Source organism: Capra hircus, chromosome 1, assembly GCF_001704415.2.
Source record: "Capra hircus breed San Clemente chromosome 1, ASM170441v1, whole genome shotgun sequence".
NCBI classification, from domain to species: domain Eukaryota; kingdom Metazoa; phylum Chordata; class Mammalia; order Artiodactyla; family Bovidae; genus Capra; species Capra hircus.
In genome coordinates this window covers 76,383,762-76,408,807 of record NC_030808.1, presented here as the reverse complement: position 1 = coordinate 76,408,807, position 25,046 = coordinate 76,383,762, and the positions used below count along the sequence as shown (strand labels likewise).

General features: G+C 37.3%; 1 protein-coding gene across 2 annotated transcripts in view; it reads left to right on the top strand.

The window, feature by feature from the left end:
* The window catches only part of IL1RAP (interleukin 1 receptor accessory protein), a 154,007-nt gene that overhangs the window by 93,624 nt on the left and 35,337 nt on the right, over positions 1-25,046 (top strand). For both annotated transcript variants that reach the window (XM_005675119.3, XM_005675120.3), the window contains exons 3-4: positions 7,201-7,486; positions 11,836-12,022. In XM_005675119.3, the coding sequence (XP_005675176.1) occupies positions 7,201-7,486; positions 11,836-12,022 (473 nt within the window). The remainder of the gene's footprint in view (positions 1-7,200; positions 7,487-11,835; positions 12,023-25,046) is intronic.

Here is a 25,046-nt window from a genome sequence, read left to right as displayed (position 1 = left end):
CTAGGGATCTTGCTAAACTGTAGATTCTGATATAGTGAGTGTAAGTGGGGCCTGGAAGTCTGTAATTCTGACAAATTCCCAAGGGGTGCTAATGAGATAGTGGTCATGGACCACACTTCTAGTAGCAAGAATATTAAAAGATACATATTTCTTATGTAAAATTTAGAGATAGAATATTCAGGTTTGATAAAGCAGTTCCATACTTCATTCAAGGCCCCAATCTCCTCCCACTTTTATCTTCTTCCTCCATCTTCAGGGCGTGGCCTTTATTCTTAGGGTCAATAAGGCAGCGTCAGCTGTCACTTTGATGTTTCCAGCAGCAAGAGGGAAGAAGTAGGACGGTAGCAAAGCCCAGGGGACATCCTGGGCTTCTCTCTCAGGGCTCCTGCAAGGGTTTTGTGTCTGACACTTCTCTATCTTACCTAGAGACTTGCCCACGCTTAATTTGTTGATTACTTCTTGTCTTCATGCCACTCATTCAGCGTCGCTTCCCAGCCTAACCAGCTTGCTCACCCTTTAGATTCTCTCTGGATCACAGTACCAGGGTAATATTTCATGAGGAGACAAGCATACTACTAGAAAAACAAAACTATTCAAAATTACCAAGATGGTGGTAAAACCAGCCTTCCATTAGACTGTCTCTGCCCTCAGACATAGGACTACTAGAACGGGCTACTAAAACTCCTATCGGAGTTTTTGAGGTGACTTCATCTATGTCGCATTCCAAGATGGGATGTTAAAAGGGCCTGGTTCTCATCTAAACTCAATCTCAGGATTGTTGTTTCTACCTGCACCACGTATATACGATACTACACTATACTATACTCTACAATACTACACTATACCATACTATACTACACTACACTAAATGATACTATACTTCACTACACTACCATACTATACTAATATAATGACTACTGTCCTGCTTCAGTTCAGTTCAGTTCAGTTCAGTTGCTCAGTCGTGTCCGACTCTTTGCGTCCCCATGAATCGCAGCACGCCAGGCCTCCCTGTCCATCACCAACTCCCAGAGTTCACTCAGACTCACATCCATCGAGTCGGTGATGCCATCCAGCCATCTCATCCTCTGTCGTCCCCTTCTCCTCCTGCCCCCAATCCCTCCCAGCATCAGAGTCTTTTCCAATGAGTCAACTCTTCTCATGATGTGGCCAAAGTACTGGAGTTTCAGCTTTAGCATCATTCCTTCCAAAGAAATCCCAGGGTTGATCTCCTTCAGAATGGACTGGTTGGATCTCCTTGCAGTCCAAGGGACTCTCAAGAGTTCTGCTTAGAAGCCTGTTTTAACAGTTGGTTCATTTATTCTACCAAGTATTTTCTTTTAATTAATTTTGTGTCTATGTCTTTCTCTTTCCAAGATTATTAACCTCTTGCTGGACAAAGACCCACTCAGATTTATCATGCAGATCCAGCTAATATGTACTGAGCTCTTTACATATCTCTAGACCTCAGCATTCCATACAGCACTATACAATAGGCATATGACACATGGATCTGAGGGGGAAGCATTTTGTCCAAGGTTGTAAGTAAGTGGCACAGGGCAAATAATTGCATATAGACATTAATTCCACTTTAGTTCTTCCAATATTTAAAACTCCCCTCACCTTTTTTTTTTCCTCCTGTGCTTGAGCTTCTTGATTCCTTAAATTTACATTCTCTTTACTGTAGCACCCAACACAGCAGGCTTCCAGTAAATATTTAATAAATACAAATATATGAGTAGCTTTCCTGTGGGAAATATCTTGCTTTGTATGTGTGAACATAGCTTTGGAACAAGCCTCCCAGAGCTATGTTCAGGCAGCTTTTATTTGTGCTACCACTCAGGCAAAAGTAAGTCAATTAATCTTTCTTTCGTTTCCTGGCATGTAATGTGGGAATGGGCATGAAAGCCCAAGAGGGTGTTGTGAGATTAATTAGTTAAAATGTATACCCTGCTATATAAATGCTAATTGCTGTCAGGAGCGTGGGTTGATTTTCCAGTGACTTGGCTTTGCACATTCCCATTAGTCCTCTGTGCCACCAAGCCCCAGCTTTAAGAAATCCTTTGACTGAGGGAAATGATGACTTTATAGTCCTCCCATGTTAAGGGGCCAACTTAAAGAGGACTTCCACTATGGAGTACACTGGATGAGAAGGGACATTTTAAACAAAAAAGTAATTCTCTGTGCCAGTAATTCGTTAAATTCCCTTTGCTGTTATTAGAGGTACATCTATTTGCATAACAGACATTTCCCCAGTATCTTCTTTGCCTGGTGCCTGCAGTGAATCATATAATTAATTTGGTATTGCATGACACTCCAGCCGGTTGTCATAGATTTTATTTTTATTTGTTCATTGAATAATTTAAAAATCTCTGACAAAGTTCCCTCAGGTAGCTGGCTAGGGAAAGTTAAAGAACTCACAGAACTAATTTCAAATGGGTAAATGCCCCAAAGAAAAAACTCAATACTAATATCATTTTTACTAATGCTTACAGATACTAATATGTGTGTTTTTGGTCCCTACTGTAAAGGAGTCTGATTCACTCTATAGATATACTCATTTGATCCATGAAATATTCTGTAAGGGAGATACATTGCAGATATAAGATGTCTTTTCCCCTTGCCACTGTATTGCATTTAATTTGGTTGAAAAGATATTCAGTAAATAAAACAGAAATTCTTGTTAACCTGTGTTTAAAGTTTAGTATGTAAGGGCCTTCAACATGTTGTTTTAAAAATAAGTCTGTTTGCTCTTGATTTATTATTATATTATGAAAGAAAAATTCTGGCTTCCTTTATTAGTCAATTTGCTATAACAAATTAATGTCTTACATCTCAGTGGCTTAATTGATAGAGATTTGGTTTAACTCTTTGAAAGTGAGAAGCTTTCCAAGCTTTCCTGAGAAGCTCTGCTTTGACTGATGGCAGGAATCCAGGCTCCTTCCATGCTTCATGCTGCACTTTTCACAAATTCAAGGACTCCATGGAAGGGAAAGAGAAAGCATCAAAGATGATGCTGGGAGTTTCAAGCTGTACAGTATTTCTGGTCCCTCACTGGCCAGAACCAAGTCACATGGTCCCAACCCAATTGCCACGGATGTGCAGGTTTCATACGGACCAAGGAGAGAAACAGAGCTAATGAAGATTTACCCAGTCTCTGCCACAGTGTGCCCCAGTGAACACCAAAATTCCATTTCAAACTTTGTTCTCTATTTGTCTGCCTGAGTACATCCTTCTGGTTTTGATGTCTCCTTTTCCATTTCCCTTTCACAATTAGCATTCTCTTGTTTAAAAAAAAAAATCCACCTGTCACTTATCTGTCCTACTGTTAATTATTGTTCAGGGTCATAAAGACTTCTTAGGGCTGGGACTTCTGCGGCAGTCAGTGGTTAAGACTTCGCCTTCCAATGCACTGGGTGTGGGTTGGGTCCCTGGTGTGGGAGCTAAGATCCCACATGCCTCACAGCCAAAAAATCCAAAACATAAAACAGAAGCAGTATTGTAACAAATTCAATAAAGGCTTTAAAATGGTCCACATTAAAACAAAACAAAGCAAAAGTCCCTAGCCAAAATAACAATTTAAAAAAGGATGTGGGATCAGTTTAAATTATGTGGGATCTTAGTTCATTGTGTGGGATCTTAGTTCTCTGACCAGGGATTGAACCTGCAACCCCTGCAATGGAAATAGGGAGTCTTAACCATTGGACCACCAGAGAAATCCCTAATTAGTATCTTTTGGTAACTATTTTTATACTTTTCAATTGCCCTTCAGCATAATTGTTCACTATGATAATCTACTCAGATGGTCCATCAGTTACAGTTTTTTTCCTTTATTGGGGATCTCCATTTTTCTTCTGTCTATACTGATTTACCACCAAACCCTAATGTATAGCTGCTTTCCTAGGATGTTCTGCATTGTTATCCTGGGAATCCCTTCCCCTCTCCCTTTAGTTGGATCCCCCTGCTCCTTGCTCTCATTTTTTCCTCTGTTGTTTTTTCTCTCTTTTTTTTTGGACACACATTCCCCAGAAGCTTCTTGAAAAATAGTATAGGAATAAAAATTACTGAGTCTTTATGTGTCTGAAAATGTCACTTTCACATGTAATTTTTTAGTTGGGTTTAAGGTTCAAGATTTTTTTTTTACACCTGTGCAATCATATTTATTTTTATTTATTTATTTTTACTTTACAATACTGTATTGGTTTTGTCATACATCAACATGAATCCGCCACGGGTGTACATAAGCTCCTTGATAAAACATTTCTGTAAGATGCACTGAGTCATTATCTTCTAGTTTCTTGTCTTGTTTTTGAGAGTGGCAAAGCCATTCTGATTCCTAGTCTTCCTAGTATGTGACCGTTTTTTTTTTTTTTTTTCTCTTTCTTACTTGCCAGTAGTTTATATAATCTTTTCTATTCTCAGTTTAAAAAAAAATATTTTTTGGTGCAAGTCTGTTTTCAGCCACAGTGAGGGAGCAATTGACAGCTCTTTTTAATTTAGAAGGTTATGTACTTTAGTTCTGAGATTTGTTTTTGCTTTGAATTATTTAATTGAGAGTTTTCTCTCTCTCTCTTTTTCTTTTTTCTTTTGGGGATTCTATTAAGGAGATCTTAAGACTCCTGGACTAATTTCTAACTTTCTTGTCTATTTTTAATTTATTTTTCTTTGTATTCTAGTCTTTAGAAAATTCTCAATTTCAACTTCCAAATAAACCATTTATTAAAATTTACCTCTCTTCAATCGTGTTTTTAATTTTAATGAGCTTTTTGTTTTTCTCTGAATATTCCTCTGTTGTATCATCCTATTCTCGCTTGATGAATGTAGAAGTTTCCTTATCTCTCTGAGGATGTTAATGATAGTTTTGTTTTCAAAGATTTCACTTGAATAATTTTGGTTATATTACATATTTTTTACAATGTTTCTTTGGGTGTTGCTGTTAATAGTTGAGATTTTTTTCAGATGTCTCCTAGGGCTGTTCGTATTTAAAAAGTAGTAATTAGGCAGATGATTAGAAATTCTAAGTGTGTGTGTGGGGTTTGTTAATCTTGAGCTTCTAATGTTAAATGATATGGCTGTACAAGTTGCTTAAAAAATTCTCTCTTGGTAAGATTGTTAGATCTTTCCTCTGAAAGTAGTCAGGGTTCCTAGAGAAGATTCATTCATTCTCCCCCTGGAGTGTAAAGTCTGTTTACACTCTCCTGGCTGTTCCAATCCTTGAAGCTCAGTGAGAAAGGTTACTGAGTGCTAGGAGGGTGGGCTTGGAACAAAAAATGGCACTTTTTGATGTAGGCTTCATCCACTTCTCCTTATTTTACTATTATATATATGTACTTATTTTTAAGGTATGTGGTTGCATTTGCCAGGATAATATAGATGATTCATATTGGTGATAAGCAATCCTAATTCTCTATGACTTAAAATAGTAAAGCTTTGCCATATGCCGTCTATATCAAGGGAAATAAGCTAAAGGAGTCTCAATGTCTATGTTTTCCTATTTGCTAAGGCAGAAAAAAAGGAAGCATAGTGAAGCATACTCTGGCTCTTCAAACACTCAGCACAGGTGACACTTGGTACATCATTTTGGCCAAAGTGAGTCACATGGCCTCCTCTTATTTCAGAAGGACATAAAAGTACAATCTTACAATATGCCTAGGAAGAGGGCCCTGAAATATTGGGTGTTAAGGTAGTAGTGATTACTTATCTTGATACTGACAGTTTCTCCTCCTGATGTTTTTTGCAGTCTACTTTGCAGATTGGTTTGTTCTCCAGCTTTCCTCTCCTCATTTAGGACTTTTCATTTAAATGGGCCAAACTGGTCACCATTTTGTCCATTATGGTATTGCTATTGTCTTTTCTCTTATTATTGCTATTACTTGGGATAATGTCTTGAAAAATTAGTTTTAGTGAAGTTTCATTAATGGATAAAATTAGATGCATGTATTCAATCTGACTTATTTATCTGAAAAAAAAAAAAAAAGAAAAAAAAACTGTGGTTAAAATTTCCTATAAACTAAATGACCTAATTCTACAACTTTTCAGTGTGGGTGAAAATATATTTAAAGAACGTTATGATATGTTTAATTAAAATATTTTAATATCAATTTGTCTTAATGTGAACAAAATGTTGGTCTTTCCGGTTTTTTTTTTTGTATATTAGATTTTAAAAGGTGTTTCTAAATGAAGCATTACAGTTGTAAACAGTACTAATTTGTTGAGTCTTAGAAAAGTCAGTTTGTTAAATTTCCTGAAGATCTATTATTTATTTAGAGATTTATTACTTACTTACGAAACATTTTGCAAGTCATAAATCTTCAAATTCTTTGCCTTTATCAACATTAGTCATTGTTAGTTGTTTTATTAGCTATCTGTTACCCCCAAGATGTTGCCTAACAAATGATCACAAACCTCTTTTAATTTATTACTGATGCAAGCTGGCCCTGCTCTTGCATCTTTGATCAGCTGTGAAAAGGTCTGACAGTTCTGCTTCTGTAGGGTGTAGCTACCAGCAGGGTGCCTAAGCTCTACCCTATGTATCTCCTTTTTACTAGAAAGCATTTCTGTGTATTGTAGTCGGTCTGATATGTGCAACAAGTGTAAAGTATATTGAACTTTGAAGATTTATTATAAAAAAGAATGTCAGTATAAAATATTAATTTGCAATGTTTTAGATGTATCAAGTTTAATAAAATATAAAAATTAATTTTACCTGCTTCTTTTTATTTCTTTAATGTGGCAATCAAGACATCTAAAATAACATGGCAGGCATTTTACTTAAATATCTGGCAGGCATTTTAATGCTATTGGACAGTGAAGATCTAGCCCCCAAATTTGGAGACCAGGGGAGAACTAGGAGTCTTCTCTTTTCAGTTATGATCTTATCCTTAGAATTGCCTTTGTCCCCAGAAGAGTGAAAAAGCACATGATTTCTTGTCCAGGTGAGATTCTCCCTCATACCTTGTTGGGTTCAACAGGATCAAACTATCAGATCACATTGTTATCCAAGAGATAGTCAAAAGATGATGAAGGATTGAGAGGAAGTCATCTCTTCACAACACAGCTATTATAAGCTTTTATTAGAAAGAGGCTAATTAATATGGCCAGAGAAGAGGGTCCCGAAAAAGGTTGGGGGTATCCTAAGGAGAAGGTATGTTCTTTGGAGGTGAGACAATTCAGCTGCCATTTCTTTCTTTTTGATTATTCCAGAACGCTGTGATGACTGGGGACTAGATACTATGAGGCAGATCCAAGTGTATGAAGATGAACCAGCTCGTATCAAGTGCCCACTCTTTGAACACTTCTTGAAATATAACTACAGCACAGCCCATTCAGCAGGCCTTACTCTCATCTGGTATTGGACAAGGCAGGACCGGGACCTGGAGGAGCCAATTAACTTCCGCCTCCCTGAGAACCGCATTAGTAAGGAGAAAGACGTGCTCTGGTTCCGGCCCACGCTTCTCAATGACACGGGAAACTATACCTGCATGCTAAGGTAGGCTGACCCTTGTGGTGTCTTTCCCTTTTTGCTTCTGTTCTTGAACCCTTATCTAAATGATGGGTGTAGAAGAAACTCCCGGGGAGGGGAAGAAGGAAGCATTTATCCAGAAAGAGTTACTCTTCACCTCATTGGCTTAGCTGAGATTAGCTGAAAGAGATGTGCAGAGAGAAAGGTTGAGCTTCTGAGAACATTCTCCATTGGTGGCTCCTTTTCAAAACAGACATACATCAGAGTTGTCTAGAGATGGAGGTTTATTCGTATGTTCCTTTTCCTTGACACTGGAATCTACCTCCACTTTTGAGTCACTTGGAGATGTATGTGTTTCCTTAGACAGTGAACAGGGCTGGCAGTAGAACCCGTTCATGTCTGTTATTCTTGGCAGTTTTTTAAGTGCCTAGCACAAAATGAGGGCTTCTTTGGTGACTCAGCGGTAAAGAATCTGCCTGCAATGCAGGAGACCTGGGTTCAATCTCTGGGTTGGGAAGATCCCCTAGAGAAGGGAACAGCTACCCACTCTAGTATTCTGGCCTTGAGAATTCCATGGACTATATAGTCCATGGGGTCACAATGAATCAGACACAACTGAGCAAAAGCCTCAGCATGCCATATAGATGAAAGAATATTTGAGAAGCATCAAATGCACTTAAAACAATGCTTTTCAAACTTTTCATCAAAATTTCCATGTAAAGCAAATGAACACCAGATCTCTGGGAATCTAAGAATATAATCCAAAGCATTCTACCATTACTACAAAATTTATTACAAACCCACTTTTTTTTCTTGTGAAGTTTCATGTAGATTCTGCGTTTTACTTCATAGTATATGAATTTTTCTTTTACAACAGATTAATATTGTTTTTGCTCTGAAGAAAAATCTTGAAAAAACTGAGGTTCCTCTAACAATTTACCATTTTAAGGCTTAGTTCTTTGACTCCCTGAGGTCCCCTTTCAGCTTTCAGGCTTTACTTTGTTTTTTAAACTCCCATCTAGGTTATGGATATTTTAAAACATTGTTTCCTACCTTTTAATAAGTACATTGGTTTTTCTAGGCTTCCATTACAAAATACTGCAGATTTGTGGCTTAAACAATGGAAATATGATTTCTTATTGTTCTAGAGGCTGGAATTCCCAGATCAAGGTGCCAGCATGGTTGTTTCATTCATCTCTGCTGGGCTTGTAGAGGGACATCTCTTCAGGTCTTAGCATCTTTTCCCCCCATGTCTTCTGTGTCCCAGTCTGCTCTTCTTTTAAGAGCATCAGTTTTATTGGATTAGGGTCCACCCATATCAACTTGCTTTGACTTAATTTCAAGACCCATCTCCAAATACAGTCTCATTCTGAAGTATTCAACTTCAACGTATGAATTTGGGGTGGAGGACACAACCTAGCCCGTAATAGTGGAGCTAGATGACATAAGAATAACAGGAGAATAGGTAATTCCACAGCTTTTGAATGTTCTTTGTCTCTAATGGATGTTAACTGTTCTCTGATGGAGAACCATAACTATATTTTGATAAGTTTAGCCAATGTTGTGATTTCATGAAAAAGCACTTCTTTATCACAAAAAAAGCCCACATATTAATCAACGTGACCTTGAAAGTCTCCTGTTACCTCTTAAATCCACTGAGGCTTTCACCCCTTCTATTTCATTTTATTGGATTGAACTGTAGACTGGGGTTTAGACTTCCAAGGAGCTCATGTGTCCATTGTTTATGTCTAACACAGCTTTGGTATCTAAACCTACAAAATGAAAAAGTTGGCCTAAATGTTCTTTGAGCCCCTTATTATCTTTGACAATTAATAATCTAGTAACATTCCATACATGGACCTCAGCAAATACCTGGGAACAGGTTGTCAGTAGCTTTCTGGTTGACTTTTGTCTGCTATGCATTCTAGTGTTTCAGTACCTCTATTTCTTTTTCCTCACCAATATAATACTTCTCTAGAGCTCTCTCTCAAACAATTTCAGCCTTCTTTTCATTATAGAAGCAGGGCTCATGATCTTCAAGGTCTGAGTATATCTTTACTGTTATTTATCGGTTTCCAGATTGCCATCTCTTCAATTCACCTTCTGCCTGTCTTCTACATCTCTAAAGAAAATTTGAATTAAACTTATCTGGTGGGGGCATCAGAAGCCTCCTGTAATCATGTGGTGATTCTTAAACTGAGAATGACCTTAAGCTGAACCATGTGAAATCATCGGCTTGATGTCATTAACACCATAAAGCTCAGGTTCATCCTCTAGGATTTTACTGCTTGTATTCTTGCTTCAATATCTCTGTTAAGATAACATTCATATTTGACCTATGAAGCTGGAAAAGTTATTCTAACTATTGTTCATCACTTTATTTTTATAGTCAGAAAATGTATCTTATTAAGCTGAAGTTTACCTTCTGTAATGTCCACCTATGGAACATTTTTTCTTCTTGGAAGACCTTTTGTTATTTATAGGCAAAGATCATGCTTGCCACTCACCCTTTCCACCTTATTACCATTGTCATAAGTCATCTTTAAATGTGCTTTCCTCTCATCTTGGGAAGGGTGATATATTCTCCCACATCTTCCTTTGGATTTAGTCTTAGTTCATGAGTTACTGAGTATATAAGATGTTTTAAATATTGAGAGAAATCACAAAAGAGGGTGAACAATTAATGACCCATTTACATATCACCCTAAAAATCACTTATTGTTATTATCTATGTTCTTTTCATTGTTTTTCTATATGTAACACAATTTTACATCTATCCCATGTCGCTAACAAATATTTATTCAGTGCCAACTGGAAATTTAGGTATTGTGCTAGATGCAAGAAATAAAAGAAAACACATATGGCTATGCCATGTGATAAATTCAACCAAGGAATTGTCTGACATGCTGAGAGGATGAAAGTCTTAATTTAAATATAGGATGACATAAACCTCCAAGTGAAAAGTAGGATGATGGGAGAAGAAGAACCCTCCAGGCAGATGAAATGACTTATATAAACATTAAAGACATAAATACAGTTCCCAGCCATCTTAACACATTCTATGCATTTGTTAATTTTTCCCTTCGTGCTTGATTTATGTGTGTGTGTGTGTGTACAACAACTCTGGATGGTTGTACCATGTTATTTTTACAGGCTTCCTTTTCATATGTGTTTCTAATGATTCCAATATCTTCCTTGCTGATACAGCAAAGGATGGACTTTTTTGATCAGGTGCTCCCTCTATTCTCACTTTTCCTACTTCTGTCATGTGAAAACATCTCCAGAAACAGGGTGACTAGGGCAAAGGTTAGGCTTTTAAAAATACTTTTGGAAACATTTCTTTTCCAAACCTTGTTTATACCATTATCAACCATGAGTTAATATGCTGTTCTTACCTTTGCCTTTCCAGTACTAGTGTTATTAAGAGTGTTTTAAGGGTATTAAACATTTTATATCCCAGGTGACTCGGTGGTAAAGAATCCAACTGCCAGTGCAGGAAACGCAGGAGATGCACGTTTGATCCTTGGGTTGGGAAAAATCCCCTGGAGGAGGGGGAGCAACCCACTCCTATATTCTTGCCTAGAAAAATCCTGTGGACCAAGAAGCCTGGTGAGCTGTGATCCATGGGGCCACAAAGAGTTGGACACAAATGAGCATGAAATACTGAAGGCAGGAGGCAGGAGAAGAAGGGGACAACAGAGGACAAGATGGTTTGATGGCATCACCAACTCAATGGACATGAGTTTGAACAAACTCTGGGAGATGGTGAAAGACAGGCAAACCCGGAACACTCCAGTCCATGGGGGTCACAAAAAGTCGGACACGACTGAGCAACTGAACAACAGATATATAGGTGTATATATGTGTGTGTATATATATATATATATATATATATGTGTGTGTATATATAAACACATATGAAAGTGAAAGGCGCTCAGGCGTGTCCAACTCTTTGTGACCCCTTGGATTACACAGTTTATGGAATTCTCTGGCCTAGAATACCAGAGTGGGTAGCCGTTCCCTTCTCCAGGGGATCTTCCCAATCCAGGGATGGAACTCAGGTCTCCAGCATTGCAGGTGGATTCCTTCCCAGCTGAGCCACAAGGGAAGCCCATAAATACATACACACACACGCATATGTGTATTTAGGAGTATATCTAAAAATGTAAGTAGTTTATCAATAGTAGTTAATTGTGTCTGTCTTTATTTTGTTATGTCTATTGTTCTAGGAAATACCTCCATAACACATTTAATTGTTACATGAGCTTAATATATAAAGTCTCAGTACATAGGAGTACTTCACTTCGCTCATTTCAATGTGTTTGCAGCATGAAAACAAATGAAACTGCCCATTCACTGAACATTTTTCTTTTCAGGAATACCACCTATTGCAGCAAAGTTGCATTTCCTCTGGAAGTGGTTCAAAAAGATAACTGCTTCAATTCTCCCATGAAACTTCCAGTGCATAAACTGTATTTAGAATATGGTGTTCAGAAGATCTCTTGTCCAAACATAGATGGATTTTTTCCTTCTAATATCAAACCAAACATCACTTGGTATATGGTAAGCAAACTAGAGGTCATTTACCCTCTCCAAAACAATAATGACTATTTGTTAAATTGAATTAATATAGAAACTGAGATTTGTCTCGTCATAATTTCTTCCTTAATAACTTTACACAAATCTTTTTACTGCTTCCTCACTTTGTACCATTTTAAAGGAAGTGGTGGAGACTTTACCTCAACTCATCATGTCTTAAATTATAATCTCTGGGCTACCAGAACTATCTTCTTTCTATTAACTTCTTATGAAATACAATTTGAGAAATATTGCCAACTTCTACTCACTGCTGAGTGAAGTCAGACGCTTCACCAGAAATTCCTCTGGTGAATTTCTACTCTTTAGTTAATCAGTACTGTATTTAATACTTGTATGTGTTTTCATGGTTGCCCTCCTTTGTGGGCACATTTGATCTGTGATCTATTTGACATCTGAAACCTTAGGAAATTATTTAATCAAAAATGAAAGTATTGGGAGATGGATTTGTGGCAGCAGCATAGTTTTCTTATCTCTTCAAATATCCGCCTGAGTCAAATCCCCAAACTCCTGAGCAACATTTAAAACAAAACTCAATGACAAGTTATCCATAAGAATCACTTTCAGTAAACCAAGTGATATAATCACTAATATGACCCATATAGATTCAGTGTCTATAGAGAAGGAAGCAGATGGAAATGGAAATAATATGGTATCTGGTAGGCTCTAGAACATGAGAATCCCAAAAAGGCCAGTGGAGAACAGCAGCTGAAATTGGGAGGGGTTTTGCCCTCTATAGAGGATAGGTCTGAAAAGCCTATAGCTAGACATTCTGAAGGAATTGAAATAGGTTTTGTGCTTCAGAACTCTGTAAAACAACCACTCACACTGAGGAAAAACTGCTGATCGAAACAAAGATCAAAATAAACAGGGTCAGGGCAATGTAGAGGATGGAAAGAGAACTGGCTGAGAATGGAAGAGCAGAACAGAATCAGGGGATCTCAAGAGCATAGTTTTGAAGAAGGATCTCTGTAAAGTTGAAAACTTCAATTAAATCCTAAAGCTCAGGAAAAACTAGCTTTACATAACAATGAGCAAGAAACTGCTCTGGCAGTTCAGTGGTTGACTTTGCCTTCCAGAGCAAGAGGCAAAGGTTCCATCCCTGGTTGGGGAACTAAGATCCCACAGGGCTCATGTCCAAAAAAATAAAAACCGAAAACAGAAACAATATTGTAACAAATTCAATAAAGACTTTAAACATGGTCCACATTAAAAAAGTCTTTACAAAAAGAAGGATCAAGGTAAAATCCCATTCAAAGTTATAAGGAAAAAAGAAGAAGAAGCAGCAGAATAACATTTCTATAGAAAAAATGAATGCATGCAAGGACATATTTGTAACTTGTTTCAAAAACTGGCAAAAAGACATTAAGAAGTGATGAAAGATGAGAAAGAATAACAAATAAGAATAAAAAATTCCAGAAATTATATAACTCAATAAAATTTTAGAAAAAGATAATTTCAAAAATAATGTTAAACTAAAAGAAAGATAACAGAAAAGGAACACCATAAATAATACCTGAAGATTAAAAAAAATGGAAGATAGAAAAGTTTTGATCAAAAAATGATTAATAAAAATAGAAAGGTTAGAATGGATATACCAATATGTAAACTGTAAGATGACTGATATTATGAGATATAAAGAAGACCTTTTAGAATAATAAAAAGGTGAACTCATCAAGAAGGCATAAAAATAATAAATATATATATATGCTTGGTAACAGTGTTTCAAAATATATAAAGGAAAAGGTGAAAAAATTAAAAGAAGAAACAGGCAATTCTATAATCCTAGTTGAAAACTTAGTATCTATCTCTGTTTAAGTCATTAATGAAAAAACTTAGGGAGCCAAATTTAAGAGTTTTTCATTGGCCAAAGATGGAATAATTTGAATTTTAGCAAGGCTATTCACAGGTTGCATCTCATAAGTTAAGTTTAAAATCCATAAATTTATAGTGATATTTCAAAATATGGCTGTATTTGGATGTTAATAGGAAATAAACACATTATCTTGAAAACTGGTAAATAAACAGGAAAAAAAATCAAGATTTTATTCTGCTTTTTCTATAAGAAATGTACACTGAGTAATGAAATAATTCAGGGAATTATATTTTTATAAAAGTATATAATCACTTTGCAAACCCCAATGAGTTACTAAATCTAAGCATTATGCATCAATGAGTGCTACTATCATAAGAAGGGAAACAGCCATATTGCTTTTAATGAAAGAATATAGTATTACCTGTATTTGTGCCAAATGGGTTAAATCTGAGTCTGATAAAACCTTTGGCTCCTGTTTCCATTTTTCAGGAAATATAGAGAACAGAGGAATGTATTGATCTGCACCATGAGTTTGCAGTCAGCAAAATCTAAATAGTGAGAAGCTGTATAGGCCAAATGTTTTATGTTCATCAACAGATAAGCTGCCAAAAAAAAAAAAAAAAAAAAAAAAGCAGCATAGAGTGAGAATGAACAGATTAAAAGAAACAAAATACATTTAAAATGATTTAGTGATTAGACTATAGCATCTAAGGATACACACATGAATAATAAAATTGTAACTGAAAACAAGGAGTGATTTCACTATGCAAAAACAGATAGTTGCTACTTTGGGAGGTAGTAAAGAAGGTCCAGTTGACATGGAGCATGTGAGCACTTTCAAAACCGACTCTCAATGTTCTATTCCTGGACCTGAGTGGTGATTATAAAAGTATTTGCTTTATACTAATTCATTAACTCATACATATGTTTTGAGTGTATTTCATATATGCTTCATTCTGTAATCAATACAAGAAAAGGAGACAGGAAAGGAAGGCGAGGTGGAGAAGACTGATTTAAGATACATAACGACCAATCTCAATGTATGGACCTTAAGTGGATCATGATTTATTCAAAAAAAGTTGTAAAACAAGTTATGAGAAATCAGGGAAATATAAGCACAGACAGAATGTTGATGACATCAATGAGTTACTATTACTTTTCAAATTGCAATAATGGTAATGTAGTTATGTTTGCAGAAGGGATCTTGTCATTTAGAGGTACACACAGAAATATTTATGAATTAAATTGTATACTGCCTGTGATCTGTTTTGAAATAATATTGGGATGCAGTGAGTAGATATAGATGAAACAAGACATAGCTTGAACTGGTACTTTGACACTACATACAGGTAAAGGGATCATTGTATATTCTCTCTATGATTGTACTTTTCCATGGTGAAAAGGATTAAAAGAATAATATTAACAACTTTACATTAATAAGTATACCTTCCAGTTTAAAAGAATATATTCATCTATTTATCTGTAGTAAGGTCTCTCATTTCTAATGAGACCCTATTCACTTTCTGTATCTTTTGAATATTGTCTGAATAAAAGTTTTACTTTTATACATGTTCTATTATTTTCTCCTCTTTCTCCACACCTGGAACATCCCTCTGCCTGGAACATCGTCTTTTTCTCCTTTAGAACAGATGAAATTCTACACCTTCACAAAATGTCCCCTATTCTATCCAGTTGAAATGATCTTCCCTCACATACCCTTATAGAGCTATTTATTTGTGACTACTTCAGTGTTACTTTTAGCTTCCTTTACTGTTTTATAATCACTTATTCATGCATATATTCAGCAGCTACTTGTTGAACATAAACTGTATTCAAGGCACTATGTTGGCAGTCTGGGGAGGACACAGTAGAAAATGCGATATATGCCCTCCTCAGCATATTTTCAAAGGATTTCAGTTTAATTTAAGAAAGTTTGTAAATAAGAATTCCTATTCTTATCAAAAAGTAGAATTATGAGTTCTATAAGAGAATTTATTATTGGTTTTAAAAAGAGGTTTACATATAGGCATTATATGAGTTTGACTGTTTCTTGAGGGCAAAATTGTGCCATATCCATCTCTGTTTCTCCAATAATTCCCAGATGTCTGGCTTTCCTGATTAGACGAGTGTCCATGCTATTAATCAAGATATGAAATAGCAGAGGAGGAACAGATTTGGGAGACAAGTAATGAATTTAGATCCTGTCATATGAGTTGGACTTATCTGTGTGACATCTAGATGGCAGTGGCTAATAGTGGCTACATGTGTATGGGTCTGAAGCTTATTTAAAAAGAACTCAAAGCTGGAGGCAGAGAACCGGATGCATTTATGTGATAGTTGAAGCCCTTAAGTAGACAAAATAAAGTGAGAAAAGGGCTAAGATACAAATCTGGAGGGAATGTTCAGGAGGTGAATGAAACCTGAAAGCCTGGAAAGGAGACCAAGAAATAAAATCGTGACCATGGCAGATACCCAACAATGTGCAGGTGACTAAAGAAGATAACCAGTAACCAGCCATCTTTTCTATTCTCTGATTATGAAAACAGCTGCTATTGACGTGTGTTACACTGCCTTTTATTTCTCTACATTTTGGTAATTGATCGACAGCTTTACTCCTAAGTGCTTCCATTCTGGGAATAAAATCAAGTCTCTTGGTAACTGCATTCTCCAATCACTTTGTAGCAATGCTGCTACTTTTTTTTTTAATTTTGCTTTCTACTTTCAATAGTCACTCCCTGCATCCACCAAGGTATCTTGGCCCGCCAACAATAGTCCTCTTTGTTGTTGCCAACTGAATTCCTTACCTTGACATTGTAGAAATTGTCTCTTTTAGTAATACAAATAACTCTAGAGTAGTTAAAAGACACATTAATCACTTCCAGCAGATTTGCTTCCCTGTTAGCAGAAGGATGAAAGCTAATGAAATGAAAAAAGGAAACTAATGTTTCTTTCATTTTACTCAACATTCAGAAAACTAAGATCATGGCATCTGGTCCCATTATTTCAGGGCAAATAGATGGGGAAACAATGGAAACAGTGAGAGACTTTATTTTCTTGGGCTTCAAAATCACTGCAGGTTGTAACTGCAGCCATGAAATTAAAAGATGCTTGCTCCTTGGAAGAAAAGCTATGACAAATCTACACAGCATATTAAAAAGCAGAGACATTACTTTGCCAACAAAGGTCCATCTAGTCAAAGCTATGTTTTTTCCAGTACTCATGCATGAATGTGAGAGTTGGACCATAAATAAAGCTGAGCACCCAAGAATTGATACTTTTGAACTGTGGTGTTAGAGAAGACTCTTGAGAGTCCCTTGGACTACAAGGAGATCAAGCCAGTCCATCCTAAAGGAAATCAGTCCTGAATATTTATTGGAAGGACTGATGCTGAAGTTGAAACTCCAATACTTCGGCCACCTGATGTGAAGAACTGACTCACTGAAACACACCTTGATGCTGGGAAAGATTGAAGGCAGGAGAAGAAGGGAACGACAGAGAATGAGATGGTTGGATGTCATCACCGACTCGATGGACATGAATTTGAGCATGCTCTGGGAGTTGGTGTTGGACAGGGAAGCCTGGCATGTTGCAGTATGTGGGGTCACAAAGAATCAGACACAACTGAGAGACTGAACTGAGCTGAACTGAACTGAATATTTCTTTCATTCCACTAGGGCAATACATTGTGCTATGTACTTTAAATATCATCATACATAATACTCATCACAATCCTTCAAGGTAGATATTACCCTTATGTAGATTGGGAAGTGGATGTTTGGAGATACAAACAATAATCACTAACATTTATTGAGCACAGGAATTCTAAATGCTTTAATAATTTCACTCAGTTATCTCAACTTGAAGTGAAGTCGCTCAGTCGTGTCCAACTCTTTGCGACCCCATGGACTGTAGCATACCAGGCTCTTCCCTCCATGGGATTTTCCAGGCAAGAGTACTGGAGTGGGTTGCCATTTCCTTCTCCAGGGGATCTTCCCGACCCAGGGATCAAACCCGGGTCTCCCGCATTCCAGGCAGACGCTTTAACCTCTGAGCCATGATAGTCAAGGAAACTGAAGTGTGGAGTGGTTGAGTGATTTGTCCAAGATTCAACATTATGCTATCTATATCAAGAGCCCAGACTTTTCGTATTCTCTTATATAATCTACTCAAAGCAATCCAGCTGATAAGATGAGAATCTGGAATTGCAGGCCAGTTCTGTGTGGTTCCAAACCCTGTGCTCTTCAGAAAGGCTACAGAGAAGGTTGGTCCAGTCTTTACTTCTGGGACAAAGGGCACTTTGAAGGGGAGGACTATCTCTGAACACATATTGAGTTGTAGACTGGACTGTGAGACATAAGGAAACCTATGAGAAGAGGACCCTGGAAAATCAGAAAGAGCTCAGAAAAACTGAGATTGGAGGGAAGAGAAAGTGCAACATTTCTGTCTTGGCGTCTTAGGGAAATGGGGCAGGATTTTGCTTTCTTCCCCCACACATCTTCCCTTCTCTCCTTGTCTTCTGCATGGCATGGTTTTCTTCATCCAGGGGCCAGAATTCACAGTTCTCTAATTCAATAGTCTTGTGGGTGAAATCGATGTTTAGTAAATATTGAGTAAGCCAGTATTTGTAACTAACTTGGAAAAGCAAACCGGTTTATGTCATTTATTGAATTTCAAATAGCCAGCTTCCGAAAGAACTGCTGAAACACAACATGTATATAAATTGGAGGCTACCTGTTTATTCATAGAGCCTACCAGATATATAGTGGTCATGACACAAGTAAGTATGATCTTGTTATTTTCACTATTATTGTTAAATGGTTTGGACACATGAGCTTTAAAATAGGACAAGTCATTTTGACATTCATATAATGGATGGTTACTCTTCCTCGTTGTTATAATTGGGTATTTGAATTTTTTTTTTCCCCAAGACACTTTATGAAAACAAAGTCAGTATTCCCTTTCTTCCTGAGGATTGGAGAGACCACTTTATTGAATGCTTTGGGTATTACATTTATAGCAGCTGCTGAAATGCTCTCAGTTGGTATTTAACAGTATAGACATCATTCTGGATATCAATTTTCAAAAAAAGCTGGTTGTCTGTGTCCTTAGTATAATCATTAAAATTGGCATTTTATATCCACCTTTAATTTTCAGTATGAAATTCATCACAATTGATTGGATATTGTCTAGAAACCTGTCAGGGAATAGGAAAAATCTTTGGAAAGTACCATCAGTAAAGCACATTTCTGAAACTGCCAGGGTTGGCCTTCTTGTTAGCACAGCACATATTATCAGGAAGTTAGTGCAAGGTCTATGTAATAGGTGTTATTTTTAAAGTGCTTATTTGATCTGACAACGTATTTTGGTTGGTTCTTTATCTCTTTCCTTTCCCTACTGTCCCTATATAGTGATATTTAACTTTTGGTATAAAGGAAGTATGGTTCCCCAGGTCGTTCAGTGGTAAAGAATCCACCTGCCAATTCAAGAAATGCAGGAGACATGGGTTTGATCCCTGTATCAGGAAGATCCTCTGAAAGAGGAAATGGTAACCCACTCCAGCATTCTTGCCTGGAAAATCCCATAGAGAGAGGAGCCTGGTAGGCTACTGTCTATGCAGTTGCAGATTCTGACACAACTTAGCATAGTATAGCACTTAGCCTATTATATAAAGAAAGCATGTATCATAGTCTCTTCTAAATTACCTATTTAATTCCCTGCAGAGGAACCTAGAAGGCTACAGTGCATGGGATCTCAAAGAGTTGGGCACAACTATATGACTGAGCACACACATACACACGATTCCATACATGCATATCTACACACAGCATTTTGCATATAGTTTTAGAGCTTCTGAGGACCTAAAGGTTCATCTTTTAAACTTAAACTCAGTTCAGATATCTGAGATTCCTTCTGGGAGAATTAGGCTGGATGAATTACCCGCTCTATGTTTTGATGGCACTTGATTTATATTTCAGCTTTGTTACTGTAGTGATTGCATTCCTCTCTTCTGTATGAAGTAGTGTCTTCTCTCTTTTGCTTTCCCTTGATTATCAAGCACATATCACAAAACTGAGTCAATGTATTTTGTATTTAGGAATTGATTAGAAATTGAATGAATTAGTTTGGACTAGAAGATATCATGGGAATAAGGGCCATGTCTGTTTTTACTGGCTACTGAATGCCTAGCTTCTAACTCAATGCCTGACACCTACTACTACTAAGTCACTTCAGTCGTGTTCGACTCTGTGCAACCCCATAGATGGCAGCCCACCAGGCTCCCCCGTCCCTGGGATTCTCCAGGCAAGAACACTGGAGAGGGTTGCCATTTCCTTCTCCAGACACCTAGAGGGGATTTTGTCAATTTTTATTGCACAGATATTGCGTGACATAGTTCTGCTCACTTAAAGTGACTGGTGTATAAAACTCTTGTGATTCTTTTTGAACAAGTGTGGTATATTTTATAACAACTTAATTTTGGGAGCAAAAATGTCGGTAGATATTTTTGACTCTTCTATCCTCGTATCTTAGCTTTTTATCCTTACTTCTTCTTTCCCCATTCATCCTACAGCTCACCCATCCCATATCTTTATAAGTCTGTATACTCACTATCTTATTATCATTTGCGTTCCAAGTGAGCTTGCAGGTCCATGTATTATGTCTTTGCTTCTCTGGTTCAGTTTATAATTTTGATCATGCAACACCAATATATTGAGCATTTACCATGTGTCCAGCATTGAGCAGTTACTGGCTGTGCAGATGAAATACTAATCTGCCTACCCCCCACTTTACTCCATAGAAGTAAATTTTCTGAGAAAGAGATAAGATAAATGAAAAGAGATGATTATGTTGAAGTTAGTTAAGTGCTAACATGGAGAGCAAAATGTTATAAGAGTAATGAAGGGATGTTGTTTGTACTTTATTTCTGTCCTTGGAGGGTACCTCTCCATGTCTCCCCTCTTCCTGCATGACTTAATAGTCTACCTGTCCTTTAAGATCCAGTTCAGATCTTCTTTTTCCATACAGATTTTCTAGATGTTTTGTGTTTGGTCTTCTTTCTCCACTTCCCCATCCCAGTATGCCTTTCATAGTATTTGTTGCAGTCTTCCACTAGACCGCATATATCTATCTATAGATTCAGTTCAGTTCAGTTCAGTTGCTCAGTTGTGTCCGACTCTTTGCCACCCCATGAATCGCAGCACGCCAGGCCTAACTGTCCATCACCAACTCACGGAGTTCACTCAGACTCACGTCCATCGAGTCAGTGATGCCATCCAGCCATCTCATCCTCTGTCATCCCCTTCTCCTGCCCCCAATCCCTCCCAGCATCAGAGTCTTTTCCAATGAGTCAACTCTTTGCATAAGGTGGCCAAAGTACAGGAGTTTCAGCTTCAGCATCATTCCTTCCAAAGAAATCCCAGGGCTGATCTCCTTCAGAATGGACTGGTTGGATATCCTTGCAGTCCAAGGGACTCTCAAGTCTTCTCCAACACCACAGTTCAAAAGCATCAATTCTTCGGCGCTCAGCCTTCTTCACAGTGCAACTCTCACATCCATACGTGACCACAGGGAAAACCATAGCCTTGACTAGATGGACCTTAGTCGGCAATGTAATGTCTCTGCTTTTGAATATGCTCTGTAGGTTGGTCATAACTTTTCTTCCAAGGAGTAAGTGTCTTTTAATTTCATGGCTGCAATCACCATCTGCAGTGATTCTGGAGCCCCCCAAAATAAAGTCTGACACTGTTTCCACATCTATTTCCCATGAAGTGATGGGACCGGATGTCATGATCTTCGTTTTCTGAATGTTGAGCTTTAAGCCAACTTTTTCACTCTCCTCTTATACTTTCATCAAGAGGCTTTTGAGTTCCTCTTCACTTTCTGCCATAAGGGTGGTGTCATCTGCATATCTGAGGTTATTGATATTTCTCCTGGCAATCTTGATTCCAGCTTGTGCTTCTTCCAGCCCAGCGTTTCTCATGATGTACTCTGCATATAAGTTAAATAATCAGGGTGACAATATACAGCCTTGACGTACTCTTTCCTATTTGTAACCAGTCTGTTGTTCCATGTCCAGTTCTAACTGTTGCTTCCTGACCTGCATACAGATTTCTCAAGAGGCAGGTCTGGTGGTTTGGTATTCCCATCTCTTTCAGAATTTTCCACAGTTTATTGTGATCCACACAGTCAAAGGCTTTGGCATAGTCAATAAAGCAGAAATAGATGTTTTCCTGGAACTCTCTTGCTTTTTCCATGATCTAGCAGATGTTGGCAATTTGATCTCTGGTTCCTCTGCCTTTTCTAAAACCAGCTTAAACATCAGGAAGTTCACAGTTCACGTATTGCTGAAGCCTGGCTTGGAGAATTTCGAGCATTACTTTACTAGCATGTTAGATGAGTGCAATTGTGTGTAGTAGTTTAAGCATTCTTTGGCATTGCCTTTCTTTGGGATTGGAAACTGACCTTTTCCAGTCCTGTGGCCACTGCTGAGTTTTCCAAATTTGTTGGCATATTGAGTGCAGCACTTTCACAGCATCATCTTTCAGGATAGAACCGTCTTTTCCATCATTGTTCCTTAACAGAGTTCTTTAAAAACAGTAGGCTTATTGAATGGAAATATTTGTTCTTATTTAGTCAAGCCATCTGCCCACCCACACCCCATACCTCACCACATGACTTATTTCCTCTCAAGGATCTCAAAGTCATTTCTTATGCTTATTTTTACCTATATACTGTGGTAGGTTGCCAAGGTTACCATTACGTGGTTGAAGAGTTGCTCTCCTATTTAACTTTTGTTTCAAATTCAGAATGAGGAACTGATGGCTCAACTCAATGAATGACTTGTCTTCTAGTCAGATGTCTGCTTCATAGTGGAATCCACATGTTGTTAACCTATTTCTTATATTTGGAAATGTCTTTTTATTATTTGGGGGGTATCAAAATCTCTGTTCATATCTTTTTTTTTCTGGATTCCAAGTGAATGATTTTGAAATCACCAAAAATATGAAGGATTTATTTTCAAGAATGATTCATTATGTTCAAAAATTCCCTTTATGTCTTAGGTCCATGAAGGGCCTCGAGAAGCAGATGCTTATAAAAAGCAGAGCTCATCAGATACTACAGGCTAAATGGGTGTTTTTAGTTCAACAATGCCCTGAAGCTACCCCCACTACATACATAAAAACCTATAATGTATAAATTTTGTTCATTTCCTCTTCTAACATGTTGTAAGCAAATAGCTTTTTATTGTTTTTGTTGTTAATTTAATTTTGAATTATCACATTTTTCTAAATGGTAGATTAGACTCCAAAATGTTTCACTCCTTTGTATGGAATGTTCCTCAATTTGAAATATTTTTCCAATCAAATCAGCTCCAAGAAAACCTGTCCTTGGCCTACATTTTTATATTACCTTATGGAAAGAGGAGAAAATCCCAGAAAACTTGACTTACAACACTGACACATAGAACCAAAGATAGTCAGGCATATTCAGCCCAAATTTCAAGCCCATCCTCAAGAGTTTGGAATAAGGTGAAGAGAAAGAAGACTTTAGCAAGAGATCAACACACACTTGCTTTGTAACATTTTCCTTACAGTTTAGATGTGTCAGATTCCATTTCTCTGTTAATGAGAAGTCCATGAGGCCTGACTCTTGTTCTATTCAGTGCTGTACTCTCAGAACCTGGAAAAGTGCCTGGCATGCAGTTTACTGATTAATATTCAAGGGTGAATGAATGAATGAGAAGACTTTGAGCCTGAAGCATTTCTTTATAATTATAGCACATACTATATCTCTTAAAGCAATATGTTTTAAATAGTTTTTACATAAATGATATGTGGTGAGTTAAAAAAATTGTGTGTGTTTTTGTTTTACTGATTTGAAAACTATGAAATATTTTTAACCTTTTGACTGTCTTGGATCTTCTTTTATTAGAGTATAATTGCTTTACAATATTGTGTTATAGTTTCTGCTATTGACATATATATATGCATATATATATACATACTACAGTGGGTAAAAAATATTTAACATTTTTTTAAGGAGTGCTGTTGACAAGTTTAGTATTAGTAGCTAACTTCTCATACCAAAAGCTATGTTTTTCCAGATTACCACTAATTCTAAGAATTAAACTCATATAACAACCACATCACACTATTAATACTGGGACTGGTCCCAGGTGTGTCAGAACCACTGTGGGTGGGGAGATAGTGTCTGGTGGGATTAAGAGCAAGTCCCTCAAAACATGTAGATCTAGGTTTAAATTCCAGCTCTGACACTGCCTGGCTCCATGATAATGGTAATCACTTAACCTTTATAAGCCTTTGTATTTTCATCTATAAAATGGGCATAAGAACATTCTAGACTTGCTAAGTTTGGAATAGGATACAACGATGCAGTACACCTAAGCACAGTTCAGTTCCGTTCAGTCGCTCAGTCGTGTCTGACTCTTGGCGACCCCATGGACTGCAGCACGCCAGGCCTCCCTGTCCATCTCCAACTCCCGGAGTTCACTCAGATTTATGTCCATCGAGTCAGTGATGCCATCCAGCCATCTCATCCTCTGTCGTCCCCTTCTCCTCCTGCCTTCAGTCTTTCCCAGCATCAGGTTCTTTTCAAATGAGTCAGTTCTTTGCATCAGGTGGCCAAATTATTGGAGTTTCAGCTTCAGCATCAGTCCTTCCAATGCACAGGTCTCAGTATAATTTTTTTCAGCCTCAACTAATGGATGAAGATTAATGTTCATTCTTCATCAAGAAGCTAATGAAAGACCTTTACTCAGCTGTCTGAAAAAATTGGGTTTTAGCTCCGCAGTGTGTAATCTAGAATATCTCTTTATCTATCTCGTTGTTTTCCACCCATAAAACTAAGGCATATTTAATCTGATTTGTCTACTTCACATGGACAGCTAAGCTAACACATGAAAGAGGAAAATAACTTTGAACTATTTAACCAAAAGTTGCTAGAAAAATTATATAGTTCTATAGATAGTATAAACTCAATGTAAACCAAATGTGACATAAATTTATTATAAGCATATGGGGTTTTGTTGCCTAGTTTGTGATAACTTTAGAGTGTTGAAATACTGTGCTGAGGTGACAATTGTCTAGAGGCACTGCTTATCAAAACAGGATAAATTGTATGCATGTCCAGGAAAATAAATTGAGTATATGTCATCTT